At 40.8% G+C, this 21,073-nt stretch overlaps 2 protein-coding genes across 6 annotated transcripts in view; both read left to right on the top strand.

Annotated features, from left to right (window-relative positions):
* Positions 1–10,525, top strand: part of myt1lb (myelin transcription factor 1-like, b) — a 79,033-nt gene extending 68,508 nt beyond the window's left edge. For all 3 annotated transcript variants that reach the window (XM_088400622.1, XM_088400623.1, XM_088400624.1), the window contains 12 exons: positions 1,400–1,636; positions 2,919–3,040; positions 3,484–3,546; positions 3,916–3,984; positions 4,260–4,322; positions 4,406–4,489; positions 5,459–5,680; positions 5,811–5,905; positions 6,307–6,410; positions 6,511–6,654; positions 7,375–7,437; positions 7,963–10,525. In XM_088400622.1, the coding sequence (XP_088256748.1) occupies positions 1,400–1,636; positions 2,919–3,040; positions 3,484–3,546; positions 3,916–3,984; positions 4,260–4,322; positions 4,406–4,489; positions 5,459–5,680; positions 5,811–5,905; positions 6,307–6,410; positions 6,511–6,654; positions 7,375–7,437; positions 7,963–8,100 (1,404 nt within the window). In that variant the 3' untranslated portion in view covers positions 8,101–10,525. The remainder of the gene's footprint in view (positions 1–1,399; positions 1,637–2,918; positions 3,041–3,483; positions 3,547–3,915; positions 3,985–4,259; positions 4,323–4,405; positions 4,490–5,458; positions 5,681–5,810; positions 5,906–6,306; positions 6,411–6,510; positions 6,655–7,374; positions 7,438–7,962) is intronic.
* Positions 10,526–11,287: 762 nt separating this feature from the next.
* The window catches only part of pxdn (peroxidasin), a 25,948-nt gene continuing 16,162 nt past the window's right edge, over positions 11,288–21,073 (top strand). For 2 of the 3 annotated variants that reach the window (XR_015863315.1, XM_088399874.1), the window contains exons 1-6: positions 11,288–11,545; positions 16,460–16,531; positions 16,618–16,689; positions 18,445–18,516; positions 19,978–20,049; positions 20,816–20,887. Coding sequence is in view for 2 of the 3 variants with exons in the window: in XM_088399874.1 (XP_088256000.1) it covers positions 11,358–11,545; positions 16,460–16,531; positions 16,618–16,689; positions 18,445–18,516; positions 19,978–20,049; positions 20,816–20,887 (548 nt within the window). In the remaining variant the exon portion in view is untranslated. The remainder of the gene's footprint in view (positions 11,546–16,459; positions 16,532–16,617; positions 16,690–18,444; positions 18,517–19,977; positions 20,050–20,815; positions 20,888–21,073) is intronic. The other variant, XM_088399875.1, reaches the window with a different exon arrangement.

The raw sequence follows: 21,073 nt of genomic DNA, 5'->3' as shown, positions 1-21,073 counted from the left end.
AGTGCTAACCATTGTTTGTACAGTACTTTTAAAACTGCTGAGAAGTATTTGTGACAGTTGGCCAACATGCACAAAGTTTCAAGCCCACGGCTTTAGAGAATCTTTATTTCTTTAACAAGAACTGCTACGGATCGCGAAGAGTTGAAATGAGCTTATTGGTCAAGCTTTTGCAGTCAAGCAGCAGCGCCATTGAATGCAGAAGTGGAACCACGGAAAGGCTTCAATGAAAGAGAGAAGGCACATCCTCTCATGTTATCATGATTATATTATGCGGGGTTGAGTCATGTCATTGGATCTGTCGTATGTGATGCATTCACTGACAATGCCACTCAATCTGAATTGGACATTAGAGGTTTAATGTTGCATCAAGGATTGGGGTTCACAAACTAAAGGGTTGAGGTCGAGGCTCTCAAGTTCTTCCGCACCAAACTCATCCAACCATTATTTGCACCTTGCGTGTTCCCTGAAGAATAATATGTACCACAGAATTGTGAAGAATGACATTCATGACTATAAAAAGGCAAGTTGTTTGTTACAATATGCTCAAAGAGACAAGCGTGTGAAGTAAATATTCTCGCCCAATGCAATCAAGTGAGTGCGTCACAGAGGTTTGGACTTATGACACCAGGAGACCTCGCCCCCCTTGGGACAGTGTCTGCTAGAATCAGCATTATTATTTGTGAGAGGGGGTAAAGGGAGGAGGAGAAATGTGAATCAAGAGTCATGCAGATTAGAGAGGACACAACCACAACATTTTCTTATCTGCACAAGAGGAGCAAAATGTTTGAAATATAGCTTGTTTTTAAAAATATAATATCTCTATTTTGGGGTTTGCAGCGCTCTAGTTCCAGCCTTTGCTGCTCATCACAGCTCTGGAAGCCAACCTCTCAGCCCCTCCACCACCTCCATCCCATGACGTCCACTCACATTAGAGTCACACGCGTGCAACACGCAGTCGTGCAAAGCGCCCCCACTTGTGACTGAGCAGAACATGGGATGGATATTCCACTACGTATACAGCAGGCTGGAAGGAAGGAAGGAAAGAAAGAGAGACAGAGAGAAAAGGGATGCTGGCAGAGGGATGCGCTCGTCCTTGAGCGCTGATGACCTCGTCCACTTTTGGCTCCTTGCAATATTTGTTATTTAGGCCAGAATTTAAAAAAATTATCTTTGAGATAGCTGATTTAAAAATGTATTTCTCGTTAAATCCAGTCATTGTTTCGGTACAGCATGTTTGACTGTTATTTAATCCCAAACTCTCTCTCTTTTCTCTTTCTATTTTCCCTCCTGATGTAACATTTTTCCCTTCAACCACTATCATTGGTCTGAAAACATACGCACACACACATGCATCCGAAAACACCATTCTCATTTGACCCCCTCCAACCACCGCATCCAGAGTCCCAGCCTGGATGTTGACGAGAACGGTACATTGGACCTGAGTATGAGCAAGCGTCTATGCGGCGGCGGCGGTGGAGGCGGCGACTCTGTGCTCACCCCGCTAGAGCCCATGTCCCCCCAGAGGCAAGCTGCCCTTCTGGGCTCCCGCTGCTACGGCATGGGCGACGCTGCCGACTGTTGGGACCTGCCTGTAGACTACACCAAGATCAAACACATAGATGAGGACGAGAAAGAGGTAAAAGACGGAATACAAATATTTGAGTTTGGTGTGAAAGAATTAGACAACCCTGATCCACATGGAATAGCAAAAATGAAGACTAATGACACATACAGTAAATTCTAGCATTTGACTGGATTTAGACAGCACAGATTGATGATGCGGATGCTTCATTTCAAAGTGCATGTACGGATTCCACATTGTCAAGCGTTTGCATTGCTCTTTGAATGGATCTCATATTTGGTACCGCTCAAAAAGTCATATGGGAAACATTTCCAAGGCAGTCCGAACAAATCTACAAGCGGATTGACATGAGTAGTAAAAATGCATTGACGTGTCTCTTGTTTGTGTCATGTTCTCCACATCATGCTACATTTTTTTTTTTCTTCTTCACATTTTTGCTCTTCTCTGAGATGAATTATGCAAAGTAGCACCTTGGGAGGGAGGCGGAATAGCTCATCTCATCAAAGAACTGCTGGAAATCAATGCACCACTGCTGGGTGCATCTGTCGATGTGCACAGGCGCCCCCATGTGCAGTCTCTCGCTCTCTTGCTCTCTCTCCCTCTCCCTCCCTATATGCTTTTGTTTTCCATGCGTCTGAGTCTATGTTTGAGCTAGCCTACTTTTTTTGCTACCTGCATGCATCACGTCTTCCTTTAATTGGCAAGGCCTGCATGAGCCAGCCTCACCCACTCACAGTTTAGATATACGCGAATCATTTGGGGCAATTTCTGCTTCTGTCTGTTCATAAGCCATACTGTACTTACACTGCGGGCATGGAACAGAGAAAAAAAAAAAAAAAGATAGGAGAGGGAATTGTATCAACTGTCGTTGTGGCCTGGTTGCACAGTGCACACACTGCAGACAAAGCATGGCCCTTTTATGGGTGTAGGCAACGACACAGCAGTCCCATCTAGCGGATGGATTATGCATTGCAAGAAGAAGCCTAGCCAACTCCCTCAATTGTTCTTAAGAATGGGAAAAAAATCAATACTGTATATCTGCAGTGAAGCTCACAAAGAAGATCCTATTTTGATAGCAAGGTTAGGCTCAACAGCCACATATATCAACATCCACATTGAGCTGCCGTCCATCCATTTTCTATACGGCTTGTCATCAATTAAGTCACGGTTGAGATGGAGCAGCTGACTTTGGGCGAGAGGCAGCGGACTTATCAGCCATCAATTGCAAGGCACATCATGACCACCCACATCCAACAGAGCATTCAATTCAACTAACCTTTTGGAATACCCAGATAAAATTTTGCTTGACATGATCTTTTGCTACTTTTGTGTCCAGCAGGATGACCTGGACCCCTTTCAAGATCTACTGGAGGACCGCTCCTACAGCACAGACGTAAACATGCCCAGTCCCAAGCCCAAGTATGCCCAGTGCAAGGAGAGTAAGAAGGACCTGCTAACGTAAGAGTCAGCCTACAATGACTTCTCCATTTTATGTAGGCACCTGGACACACCTGCATCCTCCATCAAAGATCCATTCAGTCATTATTTGCAGAGCACCACGTGCGCATTTCCATCCTGTTCTGTGTGTTTGCTATTTTATTTCAATCAGCATCATTTTATCCATTAGTCCCTCATTGAGTCAAAATATTTTTTTTACAAAGTCATTAACTCAAGGGAATTACTAGCCTGGGTGAGCAATAAGGCTTGGTTGAATCTTTCCATCTTACACAACATCTAAAATATAAAATATAATGTAAGGTGTGCCAACTAAGAAATGAATCCCAGACAGTGAAGCTAAACTGGAAACAATGAAAGCCAATCAGCATCCTCCTTTCTGCAATTGTCACATTTTCCTCTCCTTCCCTTTGGCCTTATAAATCTGTCTATTTTTTCGGTGACAGATGTCCCACACCGGGGTGTGACGGAAGTGGTCACTTGACGAGCAATTTCGCCTCACATCGAAGGTGTGACTTCCTTTTCTCCTGGTGGTCTCCTACTATTTGTTGTTTTCAGCTTACCTCGATGATACTGTCAATGGACATCAGGCCAATTAACAGCCTCAAATAAGTCTAATATTAACATTGAGTTAAGAAGGAATATTACCAATAAACCCTCAAATTAAATTAAGATTTTTTTAATTTATTTTTTTGATCAAGTCGCTCGTTATTTTGAAAATATGCACACCAATCTACTATTTCAAATGAGAAACATTCTGAGCAGGTGTTCAGACCCCAACAACACGTCCCCAACATATCATGACTGTTTTGCATTCTCAACTATTTGTTCATGTGACTCCAATTGTTTTGTTGCTAATGTCAGGGTGTATTTCTCAGTCTCTCAGGTTGTCCACTGGCTGATAAAAGTATTCGGAGTATGCTGGCCAACAACGCGCAAGAGCTCAAGTAAGGCGTGAGATGACTTGTCTGATTTACACTTGTGTTTCTGAGTGCAAGGGAGTAGATGAAAAGTAATGATAGGACATACATTAGCATTATTAAATGGATGTCACGAAAGCTCATTAAAACCTTTTACGTGCCTTTTTTCAAAATTGTTTTAAATGGATTAACAGGCAAAATGTATAATTCTGTCGCGTGACAAGAAATGAAAACGGGTACATGTTATTTTTAATAGTGTGACGATGCTCGACCCTGAGCCCTTTTTGTGTTTTCTGCCCCAGGTGCCCGACACCAGGGTGCGATGGTTCGGGACATATCACTGGCAACTACGCCTCTCACAGAAGGTACACAACATTTTTTTTTCCCCAACTGACTATTCCAGTGTCATATTTGTACTTAAGTACCATTTGCAACATTCTACCTGCAGCCTCTCAGGGTGTCCACGGGCCAGGAAAAGTGGGATAAAGATCATCCACAGCAAAGAAAACAAAGAAGACCAAGAACCAATCAGGTAGACACAACCCTTGAGAAATTGCTACGATATACATTTGGAGATGGTTGCCTTTCAGCAAAGGTGAGCTTTCTGCAGTGTTTGGTGTGCTCCTGCCTGCAGAAGCACCAGGAGAGAGGGGAGTGATGGGCAAGCAGGAAAAGATTGATTGGACGTTACCTAAATCCCTGGGTGCGCTTCTGCGGGCCTCGCTCCTGCAGCCAAATTGATTTCTCTTGTGGTGCAGAACACAAACAACACACTTGGGCTATTCTCAAGCTAAATGTTTGTTGCCGGCTTTTGTACCATATGTTTGACTGCTAGAATGATTGGCTGACTTTTAGCTATGATATGTATATGGATGTCATAATTTCAAAAAGGTTTGCTCTGTAGAAAACAAACTCTGGTTGGAATAAGCAGTGCAATAAAAGTACATGCAAATGAGATGACAATTATCTATGCAAAGAAATCACCTTCTATTGTTTTTGTAGTCTTTTATTTTTGCATGTCAAACATCAGCTACTTTGTGTGAGGCAATAAGCACAGTTTATAATTAGTCTCTGACTATCTTTGTACAAAAAGCTTCTCTGGATCCAAATATTTCAGAGATTGTAACAGACAGTTACCTTTCAAGATATTAAAGCACTTGTCTAAGTGTCGCATAAGAGTGTTAATCACCAAAATGCACATTAACGTCCTTGTTCAAAAGGGTATCCTTGTAGAATTCAAATGAAAGTCTGAATGTTGTCTTGGGAGAGGCCCCCCGAGAAAAGAAAAAAAAAATCTAACAAAAGGATATAAAAAACAGTCTGTATTCTTCCATTAAGACGACATCATAATTAAGAATGATTTAAAAAGCTCATTGAGCCTAGACATATGGTACTTGTAGAAGATCAATGTATTTAAAAAAAATGCAATCATTCTAAGGCAGTGATTCCCAACCATTGTGCAATACATTAATGAGAAATTCAAAAATGTTTGGCCCGCCAGGTGTCCTGTTCCTGGATGTGACGGTCAGGGTCATGTGACGGGAAAGTATGCATCCCACAGAAGTGCGTCAGGATGTCCCATAGCTGCCAAGAGACAAAAAGATGGCTACCTAAATGGCATCCAGTTCACGTGGAAGTCTGGCAAGACGGAGGGAATGTCCTGTCCCACGCCGGGCTGCGACGGCTCGGGACACGTCAGCGGCAGTTTCCTCACACACCGAAGGTATATAATTTATTTGATTTGATTTTATTTGATTTGATTTACAAGCCAATAAAAACGGAGGCCCATTTTTGCAATCTTTGTTGCAGAATAGTTCTTGAATAAAACATTTCTTCTGTCATTGCGTCCCCAGTTTGTCAGGCTGTCCGCGTGCCACCTCCGCTATGAGGAAAGCCCGGCTCTCTGGAGTGGACATGCTCACAATTAAGCAGCAGCGCAGCAACAATGGTACCGACAAGTTCCATTCACAAAATATGTTGACTCGGCTTGCTTAAGAGCAGGTTATAAATATCGCCAGATATCCTGCACATAAATCTAACATTGATTAACTGCGCTACCTATCGTGCTGACACTTAACTTTAGCCTTTACAGAATTTTAGATGCTCGTAAATGATAAGAGAAGATCATAATCCAAAGTTGTCTGAGATTCTTTCTTCCCTTAATTGACTAAAATGATCCATGTCAAATATTTCATAGCAGCGAAGACAGTGTGTCATAATGTCCTTCGTAATTCATTGCCGCCGACTTTTAATGTGTCATTTTAATGATCCCTATCAAATATGAAGCCTGCTGTAATATTTTAAACCTTTGCGGGGCCGTGCGCTAACGTGCGACTGGCTCTTCTGCAGGCTTGGATCACGAAGAGGAGCTCAAACAACTGGATGAAGAGATCAAAGACATTAGTGACTCGAATTCACAAGTGGAAGCAGACATGATCAAACTCAGAACTCAGGTAACGCATTGAAGCGTTGGCATTTATTTTTTTCCCCCCTGACTGACTGGGATATGCAAGAAGTCATCTCGATAAGCCTTGTGGGCTTTTCCCTCCCCAGATCACCACTATGGAGTCCAACTTGAAGTCCATGGAAGAGGAAAACAAGGTGATTGAACAGCAAAATGACTCTCTGCTGCATGAGCTGGCCAACCTCAGCCAGTCACTGGTTAACAGTTTAGCTAATGCCCAGCTCCCCCATATGGTAAGGGCCACAAGGAGCAGCAAGCCAGACAGTTGCGCTTATTAGTGCTTGCAGAGAGGCTTGACTTGATTGTGTGAATGTTTACAATGATCTATTTGCATTTGTGTTAACATTTCATGTTTATTTTCCTGTACAATTTTATTGTTTTTATTTCAAATTAAATCTATATTAGTGCTACGATGTCATCTGAAAAGTAGAATTCCTCTATTGCAAGACACAGAACACAAGTTTTTTTATTTTTTTTATTTATTTATTGAGGGAGATGGCTGAAAGCTCACAGCTTCAATATGGGGTCATTTTGCAATTCAACTATGATGAGATGAATATTTACCCAACGTCCTCAAGTTAATTCCTTGCTTTGGTGTATTGACTGGGTGGCACGAGCTTTCAGCACTCACGTGCGACGGAATAGCATTCTGGAGTTTCTTTTCAGAGAAGGCACTCATTAAACATTCAACGCAGCTCCATGAGATAATCAGAAAGTCCACACATCCGGGACTGAGATGTTGTCTGTGCCTTCAGCGAGAGATAAACACTGTGACACCTTTTCAAAAAAAAGTCACTCAGCTACCAAAAGAAATGTTTAAAACTCATTTGGAAAGAAGTTACCATAGCTACACAAAAGCACTTAGATGCATCTTTATTTCTAATGCATTAAATGTTGACTTTTTGTTTTTATATAAAACCATGTAAGAGCCCGAATGTTTCTTATTTCCACAGAAACCGCTGGCACACAAAGAACCTCTTCTTCGGACTAATAGCTGCTTACAGCTCCACCAGCAAGTGAGTCTTTATACGACATTTACAATACATAAAATACATTTGCAATATGTCGTGGGGTGAAATGATTCATGATTTAATTGTTCCGTTGCTTGTGTGCACAAGATATTTGCAGTTCTTGTAGTTGCCCTTTTGGTCACATGTCCCTGGAATAGTTAGACTTTCACAATGGGGGCCTTCATCCCAAACACCTTGGAGATAAACCAGAGTCCCTCGGAATGACGGAATAGGCCTCTCCTTGTGTGTTGGAATGTCACATCTGGAAAACTGCTGATAATCACTACATGATTCAGCAATTTTATCCTGAGTATAAAAGAAGAAATGAAATAAGAATAACAACTTAGATTTATATAGAGCATGGGTGTTAAACCCGAGGCCCGGGGGCCAGATAGCTTGCAATTTTTATTACTATTCTTTTTTTTTTTGCTAGTTTTTACTCGTTTGTGATTTCAAAACTTCAGTCCACATTTATATTTGCATGTCAGGATGAATTTTTTTCTAACAGTTGTGTTGTGTTTGGACCTCCAGGAGCCCATTGAACAAAACTTTGACGCCTATGTCACTTCCTTAACGGACATGTACACAACCCAAGACCAGTACCACAGTCCGGAAAACAAAGCTTTGTTGGACAACATCAAGCAGGCGGTCCAAGGGATCCAAGTGTAACCGTATACAAAAGGCAACCTCATGTTCACCCCCTGCAAGATGTGAGCCAGCTCTCTCAATCCTCAAGAGCGCTGAAGGCTCCATCTCTTTGGTGCAGAGCATTTACATATAATGTACAGTGTTAAATATTCGGAATACTTAAAAAAGAAAAAACACACAGAGATGTATCATGCTTAGCAAGGGACATAAGACAATTTTTTTTTTTTTTTTGGAGGGTGTCTTGCTTCGAGGAAGAACACACAAGCATAAACAGCAAAATAGTTTTTGAGGACATTTTGTACGTTTTCATATGAGCTGACGGTGTCATGTCATGTTTCTAGCTGCTCACATATGCACATTTTAGTGTATACCATTGAACAGTAAGCTGATACAAACGGAACCATGAGTTCTTTTTATTGCTTGACCACAGAGCATTTTAGATGACAAAATAAAAGCTGAGCTGGACACTGATCGAAAAGGACAACAAAACACATGAAGATGAAAACATTTGTTTTGCCTCAACGGGTGGTTTTAGAATTTTCTTTTTTTTTTGTATGTCTTGCTTGTGGAGTGTTGAAGGGCAAGAGCTGGCTTGCAAATGACTTTATTTTTGACAATGCTTGACAAATGTTGTGTTTTCTTTTTCTAAAAAAAAAAAAAAAGAATATGTGTAGCTGAATTGGGGGGGGTTCGTAATTGGTGCTGTACATGAACCTGGATGGAGAAAACTGACCGGACGTATGTATGAATGTATGTATGAGCAGTTATATTGTAAACATCATTACACGGAAACCCGATGGTGGAAATCCCGTTATTTAGGAGACCAAATTAATTCCTAGGGGAACACAATTGTGCAGTGCATGTGCGATCACATGCATCTCATTATATAATCTCAATTCCAACTATAGAGACAGAGCTAGAGCTATCATTCATATCCTCCTATCGATCCAAATTTTGTTGCTAGAATCAAATAATACTTCAGCAATACAAAACGTAAATCATTTGTGTATCGTAGTGATGAGATACAATCTACAAAGGGACAAAATATAGGCTATATGCAATTTCTTGTTTATAAACCAAGTGGGTCAACACTAATCTTTTTCATATATCTATGTAAAATAGTGATTTTTTTATATACAAATCTTTTAATACAAAAAGTTTTTTAAAATAACCAAGGAGGAATCGGATTGTTGCGTTCTCCAAGTGAAACTTTGTTCCACTGTTTTCTGTCATATTTTGCACAGGGACACCTTCGTTTCCATGTTCTGATGTTCCTACAGAACTAAAAGCAGTACCCGAGAGACGAAAAGGAGGCTTTTGTAAAGAGTATTTATAGACAGCAGGACTTACAGGGTCACTGTCCCCACGTATGTGCCAGTAGACTATTTGCACTTGTCCTTGAAGATATTATCCTTAGATATGGCGACGTGCAATTTTCCAGGTGACCTCTTTGGCACACGATTGGAGCAACTAACAGCTTGGAGCCACTGTGTGGAATAAGTACCACGGAGAGAAAAAAAAAGGAAGAACAGGGAAGAGGATGACTATAACCATAGCAGCTGTACTGTAGGCTATTGTAAAAACATGTTCATTTTTGCTATGTTTTAGGAAGATGACCACGTTATCCCCCAGCAGCACTTTATATCTAATCACTGTACAAAGGAATTAAGTAATCAATCAATTTTAAGGTTTAAAAAAAAAAAAAAAAAAAAAAGCAGAAGATAACAAAGGCCCGGTGGAACGAGACCTTTCCATTCTGTCGTTCAAGCTCGAAGCCGCCATCAAAATTTGCCTTGTCCGGAGCGAATGGAGCTGATTGTCATCAAATGAACTTTGCCCTTCCACTTCCAAGACTCTCTCCTGCACATCATCCATGACTGCATTGGCCTTTTTCCACGGCATTGTGTCTGCAGCTTTTTTGACAATATAGTGATGCTTCAGTAGAGTAATTGTTAGTTCAACTTTTTGGGATGAATTGTCATTATCAGTCCAAATGGAACAAGGGATTATTAAAGCACAAACGGCTCATCAATAACAAATCTGAAGAGTTATCTGTGACTATCTAAGGAATACACAAAGGTTGCAACATGTTTAGAATGATGACTTTTCATTAAAAAGAATAATAATTGAAAGAAAAAAAAGATTGTGAGATCATCAGATTTTGTTACTTTATTTGCACCATTAAATTTTGAGATGGGTTTCAGTGACCATGAACAAAGACTGGATTTTGTATAAACTATTGTGCTCTCTGTGGAACTGAAGTTTGATTTATTTTTGTACGACACAGCATGGATTTGTTGACATTTTAATTTTGCTATAAATGTGTGAGATCACAAGTTGCTGTGATATTTCATTTATAAATTGTGAACTTTGTACAATTTTTGTCATGCTGGATGTGGACACATCTTACTCGAATAAAGAAAATGTGTTGCCAGAGGCCTGTAAATTGCCTCATGTTCTTTTTGGTTTGCTTTTCCTTCAAATCTAATTTGAAGAATTCTGATAGTTCATTGTTTATTCTGATTCTCTGAAGGAAGTGAACGTGCGTGTGTTTGCGCTCGCGTGCGCGCGTCAGTACATCAATTCCCCAGCAGGTGTCAGACAATGCAAAGGTTACAACGTGCAATTGCCTAATTGTTTGCAAATACTGAATTGCTGCAGAGTATTCGGACCTCAGTTTGTCCGAATCAGTGCCCGTGACTCCAACAAAGTGTAACAAAGGGCTCTAAACATGTTTATTGAATGTGTGATGTAGAAAACACAATGGGAAGAGTAGCTACATAGAGTACACAGATGTTTCCTGTGCTTCATTGAAATCAGAGCACTGTTGTGTCTCCAGAACACATTTAAAAACAGGATGGAAAACAGACAATGCAAAAGTGATTAGACTCTTGATCAGTAAATATGAACTCATAAGCAGTCTGAGAACTACTTTTAATAAAAAAACATGTAGGTCTATATGGAATTTTGAAAGTTTCCGGAACAGCACAATGTTCAAACTGCATAATATTCCAGTATATTAAATATGCTTTTAAGAATGCAATTGTTTTTTGATAAATGCACTGTATTGTAATGTCATGGTGGTACTTGGAGAAGTATTTTTGAAGAGTGCGCAAAGTTTGAGAACCACCGGAGTAGCTGAGCAATAGATTGCAAACAAACTGCAAAAAGTGCTTGTCTGTCTCGTCCCGCGCGTGCACGCCTTTGCGCGTGAGCGTCGTCGGCTGCAACTTGTCTGTGCAGAGCAGTTCTCAGTGGTGTTGGGCTCACAGCTAGCAATGGCGCTGCAGGCTGCCCAGCTCCTCTGTGCGCGTCTCCTGCTCGCCACGGCTTGGCTTTTGCTCGCCAGCGGACCGCAGTCGGTTGTGTCTTGTCCGAGTCGCTGTTTATGTTTCCGAACCACTGTGCGATGTATGCATCTGAATCTGGAAACAGTACCAGCTGTCTCTCCGCAGACCACCATTCTGTAAGTAGCGCCCTGATTTGCTTTTGCCGTCCGTCCGTCACTCCAACAGCAACAAGAGCGCAGAGATTGTGCATGCTCACGGAACCATTGGCCGCCCTGCCAAAGTTTGCAGGCTCGGTGGAAAGCTTTATTATTGTCTTTTTCCTGAGTTGGACTGTGGAAAGGAACTTTGACTAAATCTGATCTTCAAAGTGGTGCTGTCTTGTGCACTAGGAAGTTTTCAACACCTGCTTGAAAGCCTTTGGCTGGAGGGGTTAATGGTCAGTTTTGGGGGTCAAGCAGCTGGTGAAGGGGCGCTGCAGGAACAATGTGGAGTGTGAAAGTTACTCAGTGGGGGTTCCACTGTTTGAGCGGCAAAAGGCATGCTTTTGCAGGCTGCATGAATTTGAAAGCTGTGAAGACCCTTGTTTGAAGACCACTATGTCATTGAGATGTTATGGAGCAATTGTTTTTTGTTGTTGCATACTTTATGCTTGACAGAAGGAATACTGTACGCATTCATCGTGAATCATTTGTGAATGTCTCCTGGAGAGCGCTTCCAAATTAAAGTACAAGGTTTAAATGGGGGATTGGTAACCAAATTACAAGAAGCCACACAACCCTGCACCTTTTTGCCCCTAACCTGAAAAGCTTTAATATCATGAAATTACCCCTATGGGGTCCATTAGTATAGATAATATCAGTTTAGGAATGTACCTGAAGCCTTTAGGCTGTGGAAAAGTCAAGTACTTCTCAAAGGTGATGTGACTGAGAGAAAGGCCTCAAACAGAACTGCTATCTACCGCTAATGGCACATAATTGTAATTAGAATGCAAATCACTAAATGATTCCTTGTGTCATTTGAACTTCAATATTATCTTACATTGGTGCTGATTATTCTTTGCAAGGCAGAAATTAACTCCTGCTGACCCCCTTTCTGACTGAGTGTACTTTTTGCCCAGCTGAATAGGTTCCCTTTTCACACTGAGGGCAAAAAAAAAAAAGGCCACCAATCAGGCCAACTCCTCAAAGACATTGCTGCCTTTGTGTGGAATTGGCACTGTGATCTAGTTGTCAATACACTGACCAACCTATTAATAGTAACACTCTGCCAGGAAACAGTAGGACAAAGAGGCATCTTAGTCACATTGAACCAAACCAGCCCACCGGGCTTGTGCTTTGGAATCTAGGATGGCCACATGACTTGCCGTGCAGTCAATTCATGGTCCAGTCCTGACCTGACACACCCCGCACCCCCAACCTACCGACCCATCCACTTTGCAATGAGAGTATTGTTTAGGTGTTTGAGCAGGATGTCTAAATTTGTTGCAAGCTTGATAGAACACAAGTGCATGCTGTCATTTCCTGCTTGCGAACTTTGAAGTCACAGCCACTCGTCAGCTCTCCTCCCGTCTGTCGTCAGGTCAGGACATGAATACCTGGCTGCTTGATATCCCACACATTAAAAAATATTGTAAATAATTTACATCTTTAAACTTAATTTGATGTATTGTGCAGTGGTCTAAACTCAAAATCAAAACGCAGGACTATTGTGTAATGTCACACTGGTGGACCACACTTCCTGAGAACAACCCATATTGGTAGAATGCTGGGATTGTTGTTTGGTAGTGTATTTGTATTTATTAATGAGGGGGGAAATGATTACAAAATAATTAATGGCATGATTAAGTAATTGACATTTTGAAGATATCTTGAATCTTGTAGCTAAATGCTCTTGTAAAAAAATAAAACAATCTCGACACTATCGCATTCAGGCTTTGTTCCAAACACTTTGCTACAAGACATTTGAAGCGGGGGATGCTGATGTTTTTCCCCCAGAATTTTTTTCTGGCAGCCATGTGTTTTTCAGCTGTTTTCTCTTGGGACTGACTGGAGACATGATGGTAAATTATATTTTCTCACAATAACGACACAGCTGTATAGTTTCTCAAGGATTTAGAAAAGTAATATCTTCTGAGATTTATATTGGATGCTTTACTGTTTGTACCAGTGCTGGACTGCTGGTAAGATTACCTTCCAATTAAGTTTTTCAATAATGTTGTTTTTTTTTTTACTTTGCCTCATTAGTTGCATGTTAACCGAATTTGTATTGGCTTGATGGTATTACATGGTATTGAAACTGCAAACGTCTGGCGACCTTTGCTGAACTTGATGAACCCTGACGTGAAGGTGCATTCGCGTGTCTGCGGGTAATAACTTCATCCGGTCGTCTAGCGCTTTTCTGCTCCCTCTGCAGTTTGTGACTGTTTAAGGTGTGGTTAAAAGTTGCCATCTTTTTACACTGCTTTGGCCTGTCTCCTCCTCGCTCTCCTTATCTCCTTATCCATGGGTGCATTTGAAAATCCTCTCCAAGCACGTTCTGCTCCACTCCAACGGCAACCTGTGTTGGTGTGTCGAGACCTGTGACAATACGGAAAAGTCAAAGCTCTTGCTTGATGATGTAACCAGTTCTGAAGCCATCAGAATAAGCTTGGCAAGAAAAATGAACAGTCACGACTGAAGACAATAGACAATCGTTATCCTCTGCAGCCTAACCAGTGGCCATGCATTTTTGAGATATGCTTATCAGTTCCATTCCATGAATTGCAATGGGAAATGTTCTCCATTTGAAATGTTTCCAGAAGGGTGGATTGTCTCAAATTGACTGTTAAATGTCCCCTCTCTGGCCCCAAACAGTGGACTGCTCTGACATTGACACAGAGTCAGGGAGAGAAAGTGAAGCTCCATTGTTGGGAATTTGCTGCAGTCAGACCTTGTGAGGCACTCACTCACTCACTCACTCACTCACTCACTCATTCACTCACTCATTCAGTCTCTGCAGTATTATGGAATGCAAAGCCAGAAATCCCCCAAGCTTTACTAATTTGCACAGTGAGATTGGCCCCAAGATAGTTGTTGAATGAACTCAACTGCCCCTTCCAGCAGCCAAGGGAATTATACTGTTTTGGGGAATTTGATTCTGAAAATAATGCCAAATCTTGTGGTTCTTTTTAACGACCAATTTTAAAATGAATTTCATGTAATAATAAAGCAAGAAAAACAACATTATTTGTGAAACCAAAGCACTGTGAAAAATTGTAGTTATCAATAAAATAGCTAAGATTAAAAAGCTTAAAAAAACTGCATGAAACACTTAGTCAAGTTTTTCCCCCCTCTCTGCACCCCCCAGCCTTGCATGTCAACTGTTAATCTGCTAAAAGGGAATTTTATGACATTTCTATGGCGCATTGTATTTGGAAGGTCCAACGATCAAACGTTGCTTGTTGTGATGTATGAACAAAATCTTTTGGTCTGCTTTCAATGAGAAGTCTGTGTTCTTGGTCTGTCTCTTTTTTTTTTCTTTTTTTCATCCAGATGGATTCATTTTCTAACTCATTCGGGTTCAGTAGTTTTCTTCCATTCTCTAATGTTTAAGTTTTAATGAGTCACAAAGTCTCTGACCCACACAGTCTGTGGCAAAGTGGACTTGGGCATGTGTGACAGAACTAAACTACTTTCTTGACCACAAACAGAAAAGCAAGAGAAGTTCACACATGGTATTCAGATGAAGGATTGGGTACCATCCAGGTTTTTTCATTGTTTGGGTCTAGGCAAGTGCTTATAAGAAAGTTTTTGTAATGCTGCATATAGTGGAGCGACATATGGTCGACATGTAACATTTAATTCACTTTAACTAAACATTAACTCAGGCAGTGGAACAGTGACGCCTTTATTTTTCCTGTTGGCTGAAAATTAACCCGCCCTTGTGTTTTTTAGTGCTGTCAAACGATGAAAGTATTTAATCACGATTAATCACATTTTTTACTCTTTAATTAAGCTGAAATGAGCCTTGATCACGCAATTAAAAAAATGAATGACATTAAAATTGCATTAAAACCAAACAAATGATTGTTCCTTCATTATATTGTAATAGTTTAATTGCTTCAGTTCCCTGTGATTATCCCAAAAGATGAAGAAAACAAATATTTCAAGCCTTTTATTCATCCAAAAAAATTGAAGTGTCACTCTTAAAACATGTCACGGACTCTTTTTGACAGCAGTTATGCATAAAACAGCGGGGGCGATGAACTTGATGGAACCACAAGGTTTTTCAGGTATTTTATATTTAGCATATCTTGACCCACTGCTTAGAAATAAGCACGGTCCTAAATCATGGTATGTTAAATTTTGTTCTGCTTTGCTGCAACATTTTTCTCAGCAAAATTGACAGCTTACAGTCTTCAAGACGCACGTTTAAATCACTGCAGCTTGAACCTGCATTGAGTTCCAGCATGCCTTCCTTTATGTATCCCTCCCTCCCTCCCTCCCTCCGAGCTGAAGACAGCTGTCTCAGCATGCCCGCAAAGTGCACTCTGCATCTTGGGGCCTGTCACCGTGTTTTCCTGAGGGTGGCCATTCTCTTCACCCTGCAAGTGATCCCTGCTTTTTTCCACAGAGGACCATTGGCACCGCTTAAAACACCTTTGACAGACTGACATTTATAATATTCTCAAATCCGGCAGAAACAACGTGGTGGTTGTGGCTTTGCTTGAAAAAAAAAGTGTTCTTAGCACAGGAAGTGGCAACCTTAGAAATTCCACTATAGCCAATTTAGGGGAGGGTCCAAAGGAAATAGGACACCCGCACTGGATACACATGCTCTGAATGAAAAAGTGAATGCATGAAAAAAGTCGGTCAATTCTGATTGAATCCTTATGTGTGTAGGAGCTGAGCTTGTACAAAGAGAGTGACCTACAAACTTAGCAGTTCATTTTCTCATTGGCCCCTTATTATTTTTATTATTATAAATACCATATAGGGTACTGCAGGGTTTTTTTATATTCAAAAGAAAAATGAAAAAGACGCAATTACAATCACTTTTTTTCTCACAAATTTTGCCTAATCATATCATTTATGTTTTCTTTTGCTCTGCAGGGACCTAAGATTCAACAAAATCAAGGATTTACAACCGGGATCATTTAGTCGATTAAAGAATCTCAACACACTGTAAGTTTTGGTGTCTTTTAGTGTACTTATTTAATATCTACAGAACTATTATGTAATGTGCAACCTCAAAATTCCTTTCTTTGCAGCCTCCTCAACAACAATCATATACGAAGAATACCCAGAGGAGCATTTGAAGATCTTGAAAACCTCAAATATCTGTAAGTTGTTTGGTTTTGCATTTTTGCAAACAATACTCTCCCTTTGCACATAACATAGTGAGCACTTTTCTTGCAGCCTTAAGGTAAAAATGAATTTTAGTGATAGAAATATTTTGCCAGTTGGTTTGGGTTTTGCACCACATTCAAGGACTTGAATTAATTGTGCTAGCTAAAGGAGGTACAAGGATGTGCTGCACACACCTCTGGGTGTGCGCCAGAACACGGCAGTATTTTTTGAGACTCATCTCATACTTGTCAGGTATTTATTTGTCCAATAATAATAATGATATACAAACCTCAATTCCAATGAAGATAGTGTCGAGTAAAATGTAAATAAAAACCAAATGACCTGCAAATCCCTTTCAAAAATGTAAATCAAATACACTCCAAGGAATGTTCAAGTTCATAAACTTGCCTGGTGTGCAATTTGAGGTCCACATCACTGTGGGGTCTCCGTCTACTAGTCACACTCGTACTGCAAAGCCACAATGTTGTGGCATGTGGCTTGGCATTGTCGTACTGAAATAAGTAGGGACATCCTAGAGAAGACATTGCTTGGATGTCGGCATATGTTGCTCCAAGGCGTATCCCCATCTGATATCGAATATCAACCAGAAAAAATGAAATACTCCACCTAATATGATGGATCAGTAGATTTAAGTGGGTTGGGAGTTTCAAGGAAGTTTTCCCCACTCTATGTTTTGGCAGCTCAATAACCTTCCAAACATGTAAGTGCTTGTTTACATCCCTCACTCTTCTTACTTTTAATTAAGCTGTTTTAATGACAGAGATCGGCTCCTTTTAAAGCAGTTGGTGTAAACTTGCGCCATTGTTTTGACCCTTGTGATTAGCCTCTAATGTTTCCTCATAGTCGGTGTCCGGCCCGACCTCCAGTTCATGCAACATTATCCTCGGTCCTGAACCGAAAGCTGATATCGCCGCCACGGACACGCTTTAGCTATGATGCAAGAATGCAGTGTTTATTTTTCCATGCACCACATCACATATGCCACAAAGGAGCCCCTTACATATCTAGCTGCGGGTGCGATGATGGAGAGTGCAAAATAGACGGGACATGAAAGACAGCTGCAAGCCGTTGCTTTGCTTGTATCACATTTCTTTTGGCGCGTAAAATAGAGGAAACGTTTACACGTTGAGAAGGAGGGGCGGGCGGGGGGTGTCTGTCTCAGAGCAGAGCTGAAATAAAGCCCGAGGAATTTATGACGTTGAAAACATCTTTGTCATTTTTTTAAAGGGTGTTTTCTGAAATATGGTGAGTTTCTGAATTATTGCAATAAATAATTGTGGAGCTAGACAATTCATATTTTTTTAATTTTGTTTTTTTTAATTTCTACTTTCCCATTACGAGGTGTGTTGTTACCAAATGCGGTTCCTTCTTATAAACAACTGTGGTGTGCCATTGTAATGTTTGTTGCTTGTACTTTTTTTTTTTTTGCATAAACACTATATAGTAGTGATTATTCATTGGCGTGTGTACAGTATGTAATTGCGTTGTGGTCTACTGCTAAAGAGAGAACAAAGAAGTGGATAAGCAGCTGTTTGCTTGGTTTGCCCCGCAACGCAGTTCCAAGTACGTGAGCCGATTGAAAACAGCCTTAAGGCCACCCTCGCTGAAGAATTTCAACCTAAACAAGTCTTTATTTTGTCTACCTCCTTTCTAAACCACCAGGCGGTATTTAGATGATGCGGATGTCTGAGTGTGATACTAATGTTACTGGTTATCTTTCCTTCCAGCTATTTGTACAAGAATGAAATCCAATCAATTGACAGACAAGCATTTAAGGGGCTTGTCTCTCTTGAGCAACTGTAAGTGACCATCTTTTTCCGCCAGCTTTTTTTTTTCCGTTGTCCGTCGCATCTCCCGCCTACTTTCTCACCGTTGCCCTGGAAACAGGCGCTACCGACAAGTCATGAAGAATAGAAAGTTCTCTATGGTTCTAACATGAGTTTTTTCATGTCATGACTGTGTAGGCCTTTCGCAAGTGTCATGATCGCATTGCACATTTGTCTGTCAGTACGCGCCACTATTCACCTTCCCTCCTCCACCGTGCATGCCGTGTGTGCACCCACCCTTGTGTGCCGCGCTGACCCCCTTTGACCCCTTTTTTTTTTTTTTTGCATGACTCGCATGTCGTTTAGTCTGGACGCAGTTACAGCGCCCCAACCCCCCGTGCTTGTAGCGCCATGTTTGTGCTGCTCTTCGTGTCGTCATAGCGGCGAGCTGGAGTGTTTCTTTTGCTACGCTTGCTTTTGCTGTTGTTTGCTGTCCACATGTCAGAAAATGCGACGGCCGATAGTTTTTAACTGCACAAATTAAGAAGAAAAAAAAAGCTCATCAGTGGTTTGGTCATTTTAATTGATACATTGTTTGTATTGTTATAAACAAATCTAAGCATCATCTATAATCAACGTGGATGATTCCCGCAATTTCCGAGCGAGACTGACTATATGTGACTTGGCTTAGCTGCGTTAATGTAGACCAAATGGCTAATTCCCTAAATCCCATTCCAACACCAGGCTGGCTGCCCAACAGATGCTTTGAATTGTGCAAGAATATAGAGTTTTATTAGCAAGTGACAAGTTCTGAACCAGCATGCATACAAAGGAATACTTTGACTACAAGCCACAAAGCAACATAAATATGCCAATACCTGATCTCACATGCTTCTTTTGGAAGAATGACTTGATTCAAAGGCACATTCCAACATGACTCGCCAACACTGATTTCATTTGAGCTAAGCATCCTAAATGTGGGTAAAAATGTTGACTAGAAATTGGAATGAAAAGGAGATAATGGCATTCAAATTCACCATTGCAAATGTTACACTGCTTGTTCTATTAGTGGGATTGAATTTATCCATCCAGCTCCGTTCTAAAAATGTGCCGTTTGATGAAATAATTTGTATTATCGTTGTTTGTTGACTTCAAGGCCTGCTGTCGCTTGCTTTCCTGTTTAAATGCGCATATTAATCTCTTGCTTTTTTCAGTTAGATTTGATCTTTATTGTCGTTATTGTTAAGTACAGTTTAAGTATTTGTTTGGCTTTTAATGTGTTCACAGCACTTGATGTATTTGTCTATTTGCCACTTCTATAGCCATCCTCCATCATGTAAATTGTTTATCACTGGCATGTTTAAGATAAAATATGCAAAGCCTTCCAGTTTTCCTTGCATTATGAATTTATTATGAATTGTCAGCGATGAAAGAAATGACAGGAGAGCTCTTAACTTGGCAATAATGTACAATGTGTCATTTGTTCTTCTTCAGGTACCTCCACTTCAACCACATTGACTCACTGGAACCAGAATCATTCAGTCACCTACCAAAGCTTGAACGACTGTAAGTCCACTTTTGGCCGTTGACGTGGAACCTCTTATTATCTTTTTAGTCAACAGATCAATAGTACAACTGCTGAATTCTGCAGGATCCCACGAGCCGGAAAACAATATCTGATAAAAAGAAAAAATAATGCATATAAATATAGAAGACTGTAAGAGTGGAGTCATGTCAATATTTAGTCTCCGCCAGTTTAATTTGTCTTGTCAGAGTAGTGAGATGATGCAAGTGTTCTTTCACTCTGCTGTATATTTGTTCAACAGCTGTCAGGAAATATTGCTCGGCCAATTATTTATCTGCTTCCAGAAATATTCTCTTTGGTACAATCAGCCTGGGAAAAACGAGAGTAGCGGAAGAGGAAGAGATTACGACATGCGACTTAAACTCCTGGATTAGACCGATGACTGAGAACACATCCTGGCTCCATTATTGAAATGAACAAAACATAACTTGAAGCACAATGTCCCGTTTCTATAAAGGTGTATTGTCAGATGGAGGAATTTGGTTAAATAGCGTTGAGCCCTTTTATGGGCTGCTTGCTGCCAGCTCTATTCAAACTTTAGAACAGCAGTACCATACAAAATGTGACAAAGTAGTTCTGTGGTACACACTCACGTTGAAAAATTCCAAGTAAATTGCGATGGAAAATCACATAAATATCTTCAAAGATCATGAGTAATGTTTTTTAAAGTTTGGGGTATGCTGTGAGTGATCCCTCAGTCTCAAGCATTTATTTAGACTCATTAATTTGCTTGTGCCTCTCCCTCAGGTTTCTGCACAATAACAGAATCACACAGCTGGTCCCGGGAACCTTCTCAAATCTGCAGGCCATGAAACGACTGTAAGTGGAAAAGCTCCATGTCAACTTCTAAAACAGCTGTGTGGGAATGCATGTCCACCTTCCAAACCGTGTCGCCCAGTGAGAAGCTGGCCGTGTTAATCAGTTGCAGTTACACGCCACCACTGTGGTCTTGCTGGGTGTTTTTTTTTTTTTTTTGGGAGGGGCAAGATGATTTTCATCTAAAGG

Source organism: Syngnathus floridae, chromosome 16 (assembly GCF_059516105.1).
Source record: "Syngnathus floridae isolate MCC-2025c chromosome 16, RoL_Sflo_1.0, whole genome shotgun sequence".
In the NCBI taxonomy this organism is placed as follows: domain Eukaryota; kingdom Metazoa; phylum Chordata; class Actinopteri; order Syngnathiformes; family Syngnathidae; genus Syngnathus; species Syngnathus floridae.
The sequence above is the reverse complement of the archived record's forward strand: the minus strand, read 5'-3'. Positions and strand labels throughout refer to the sequence as shown.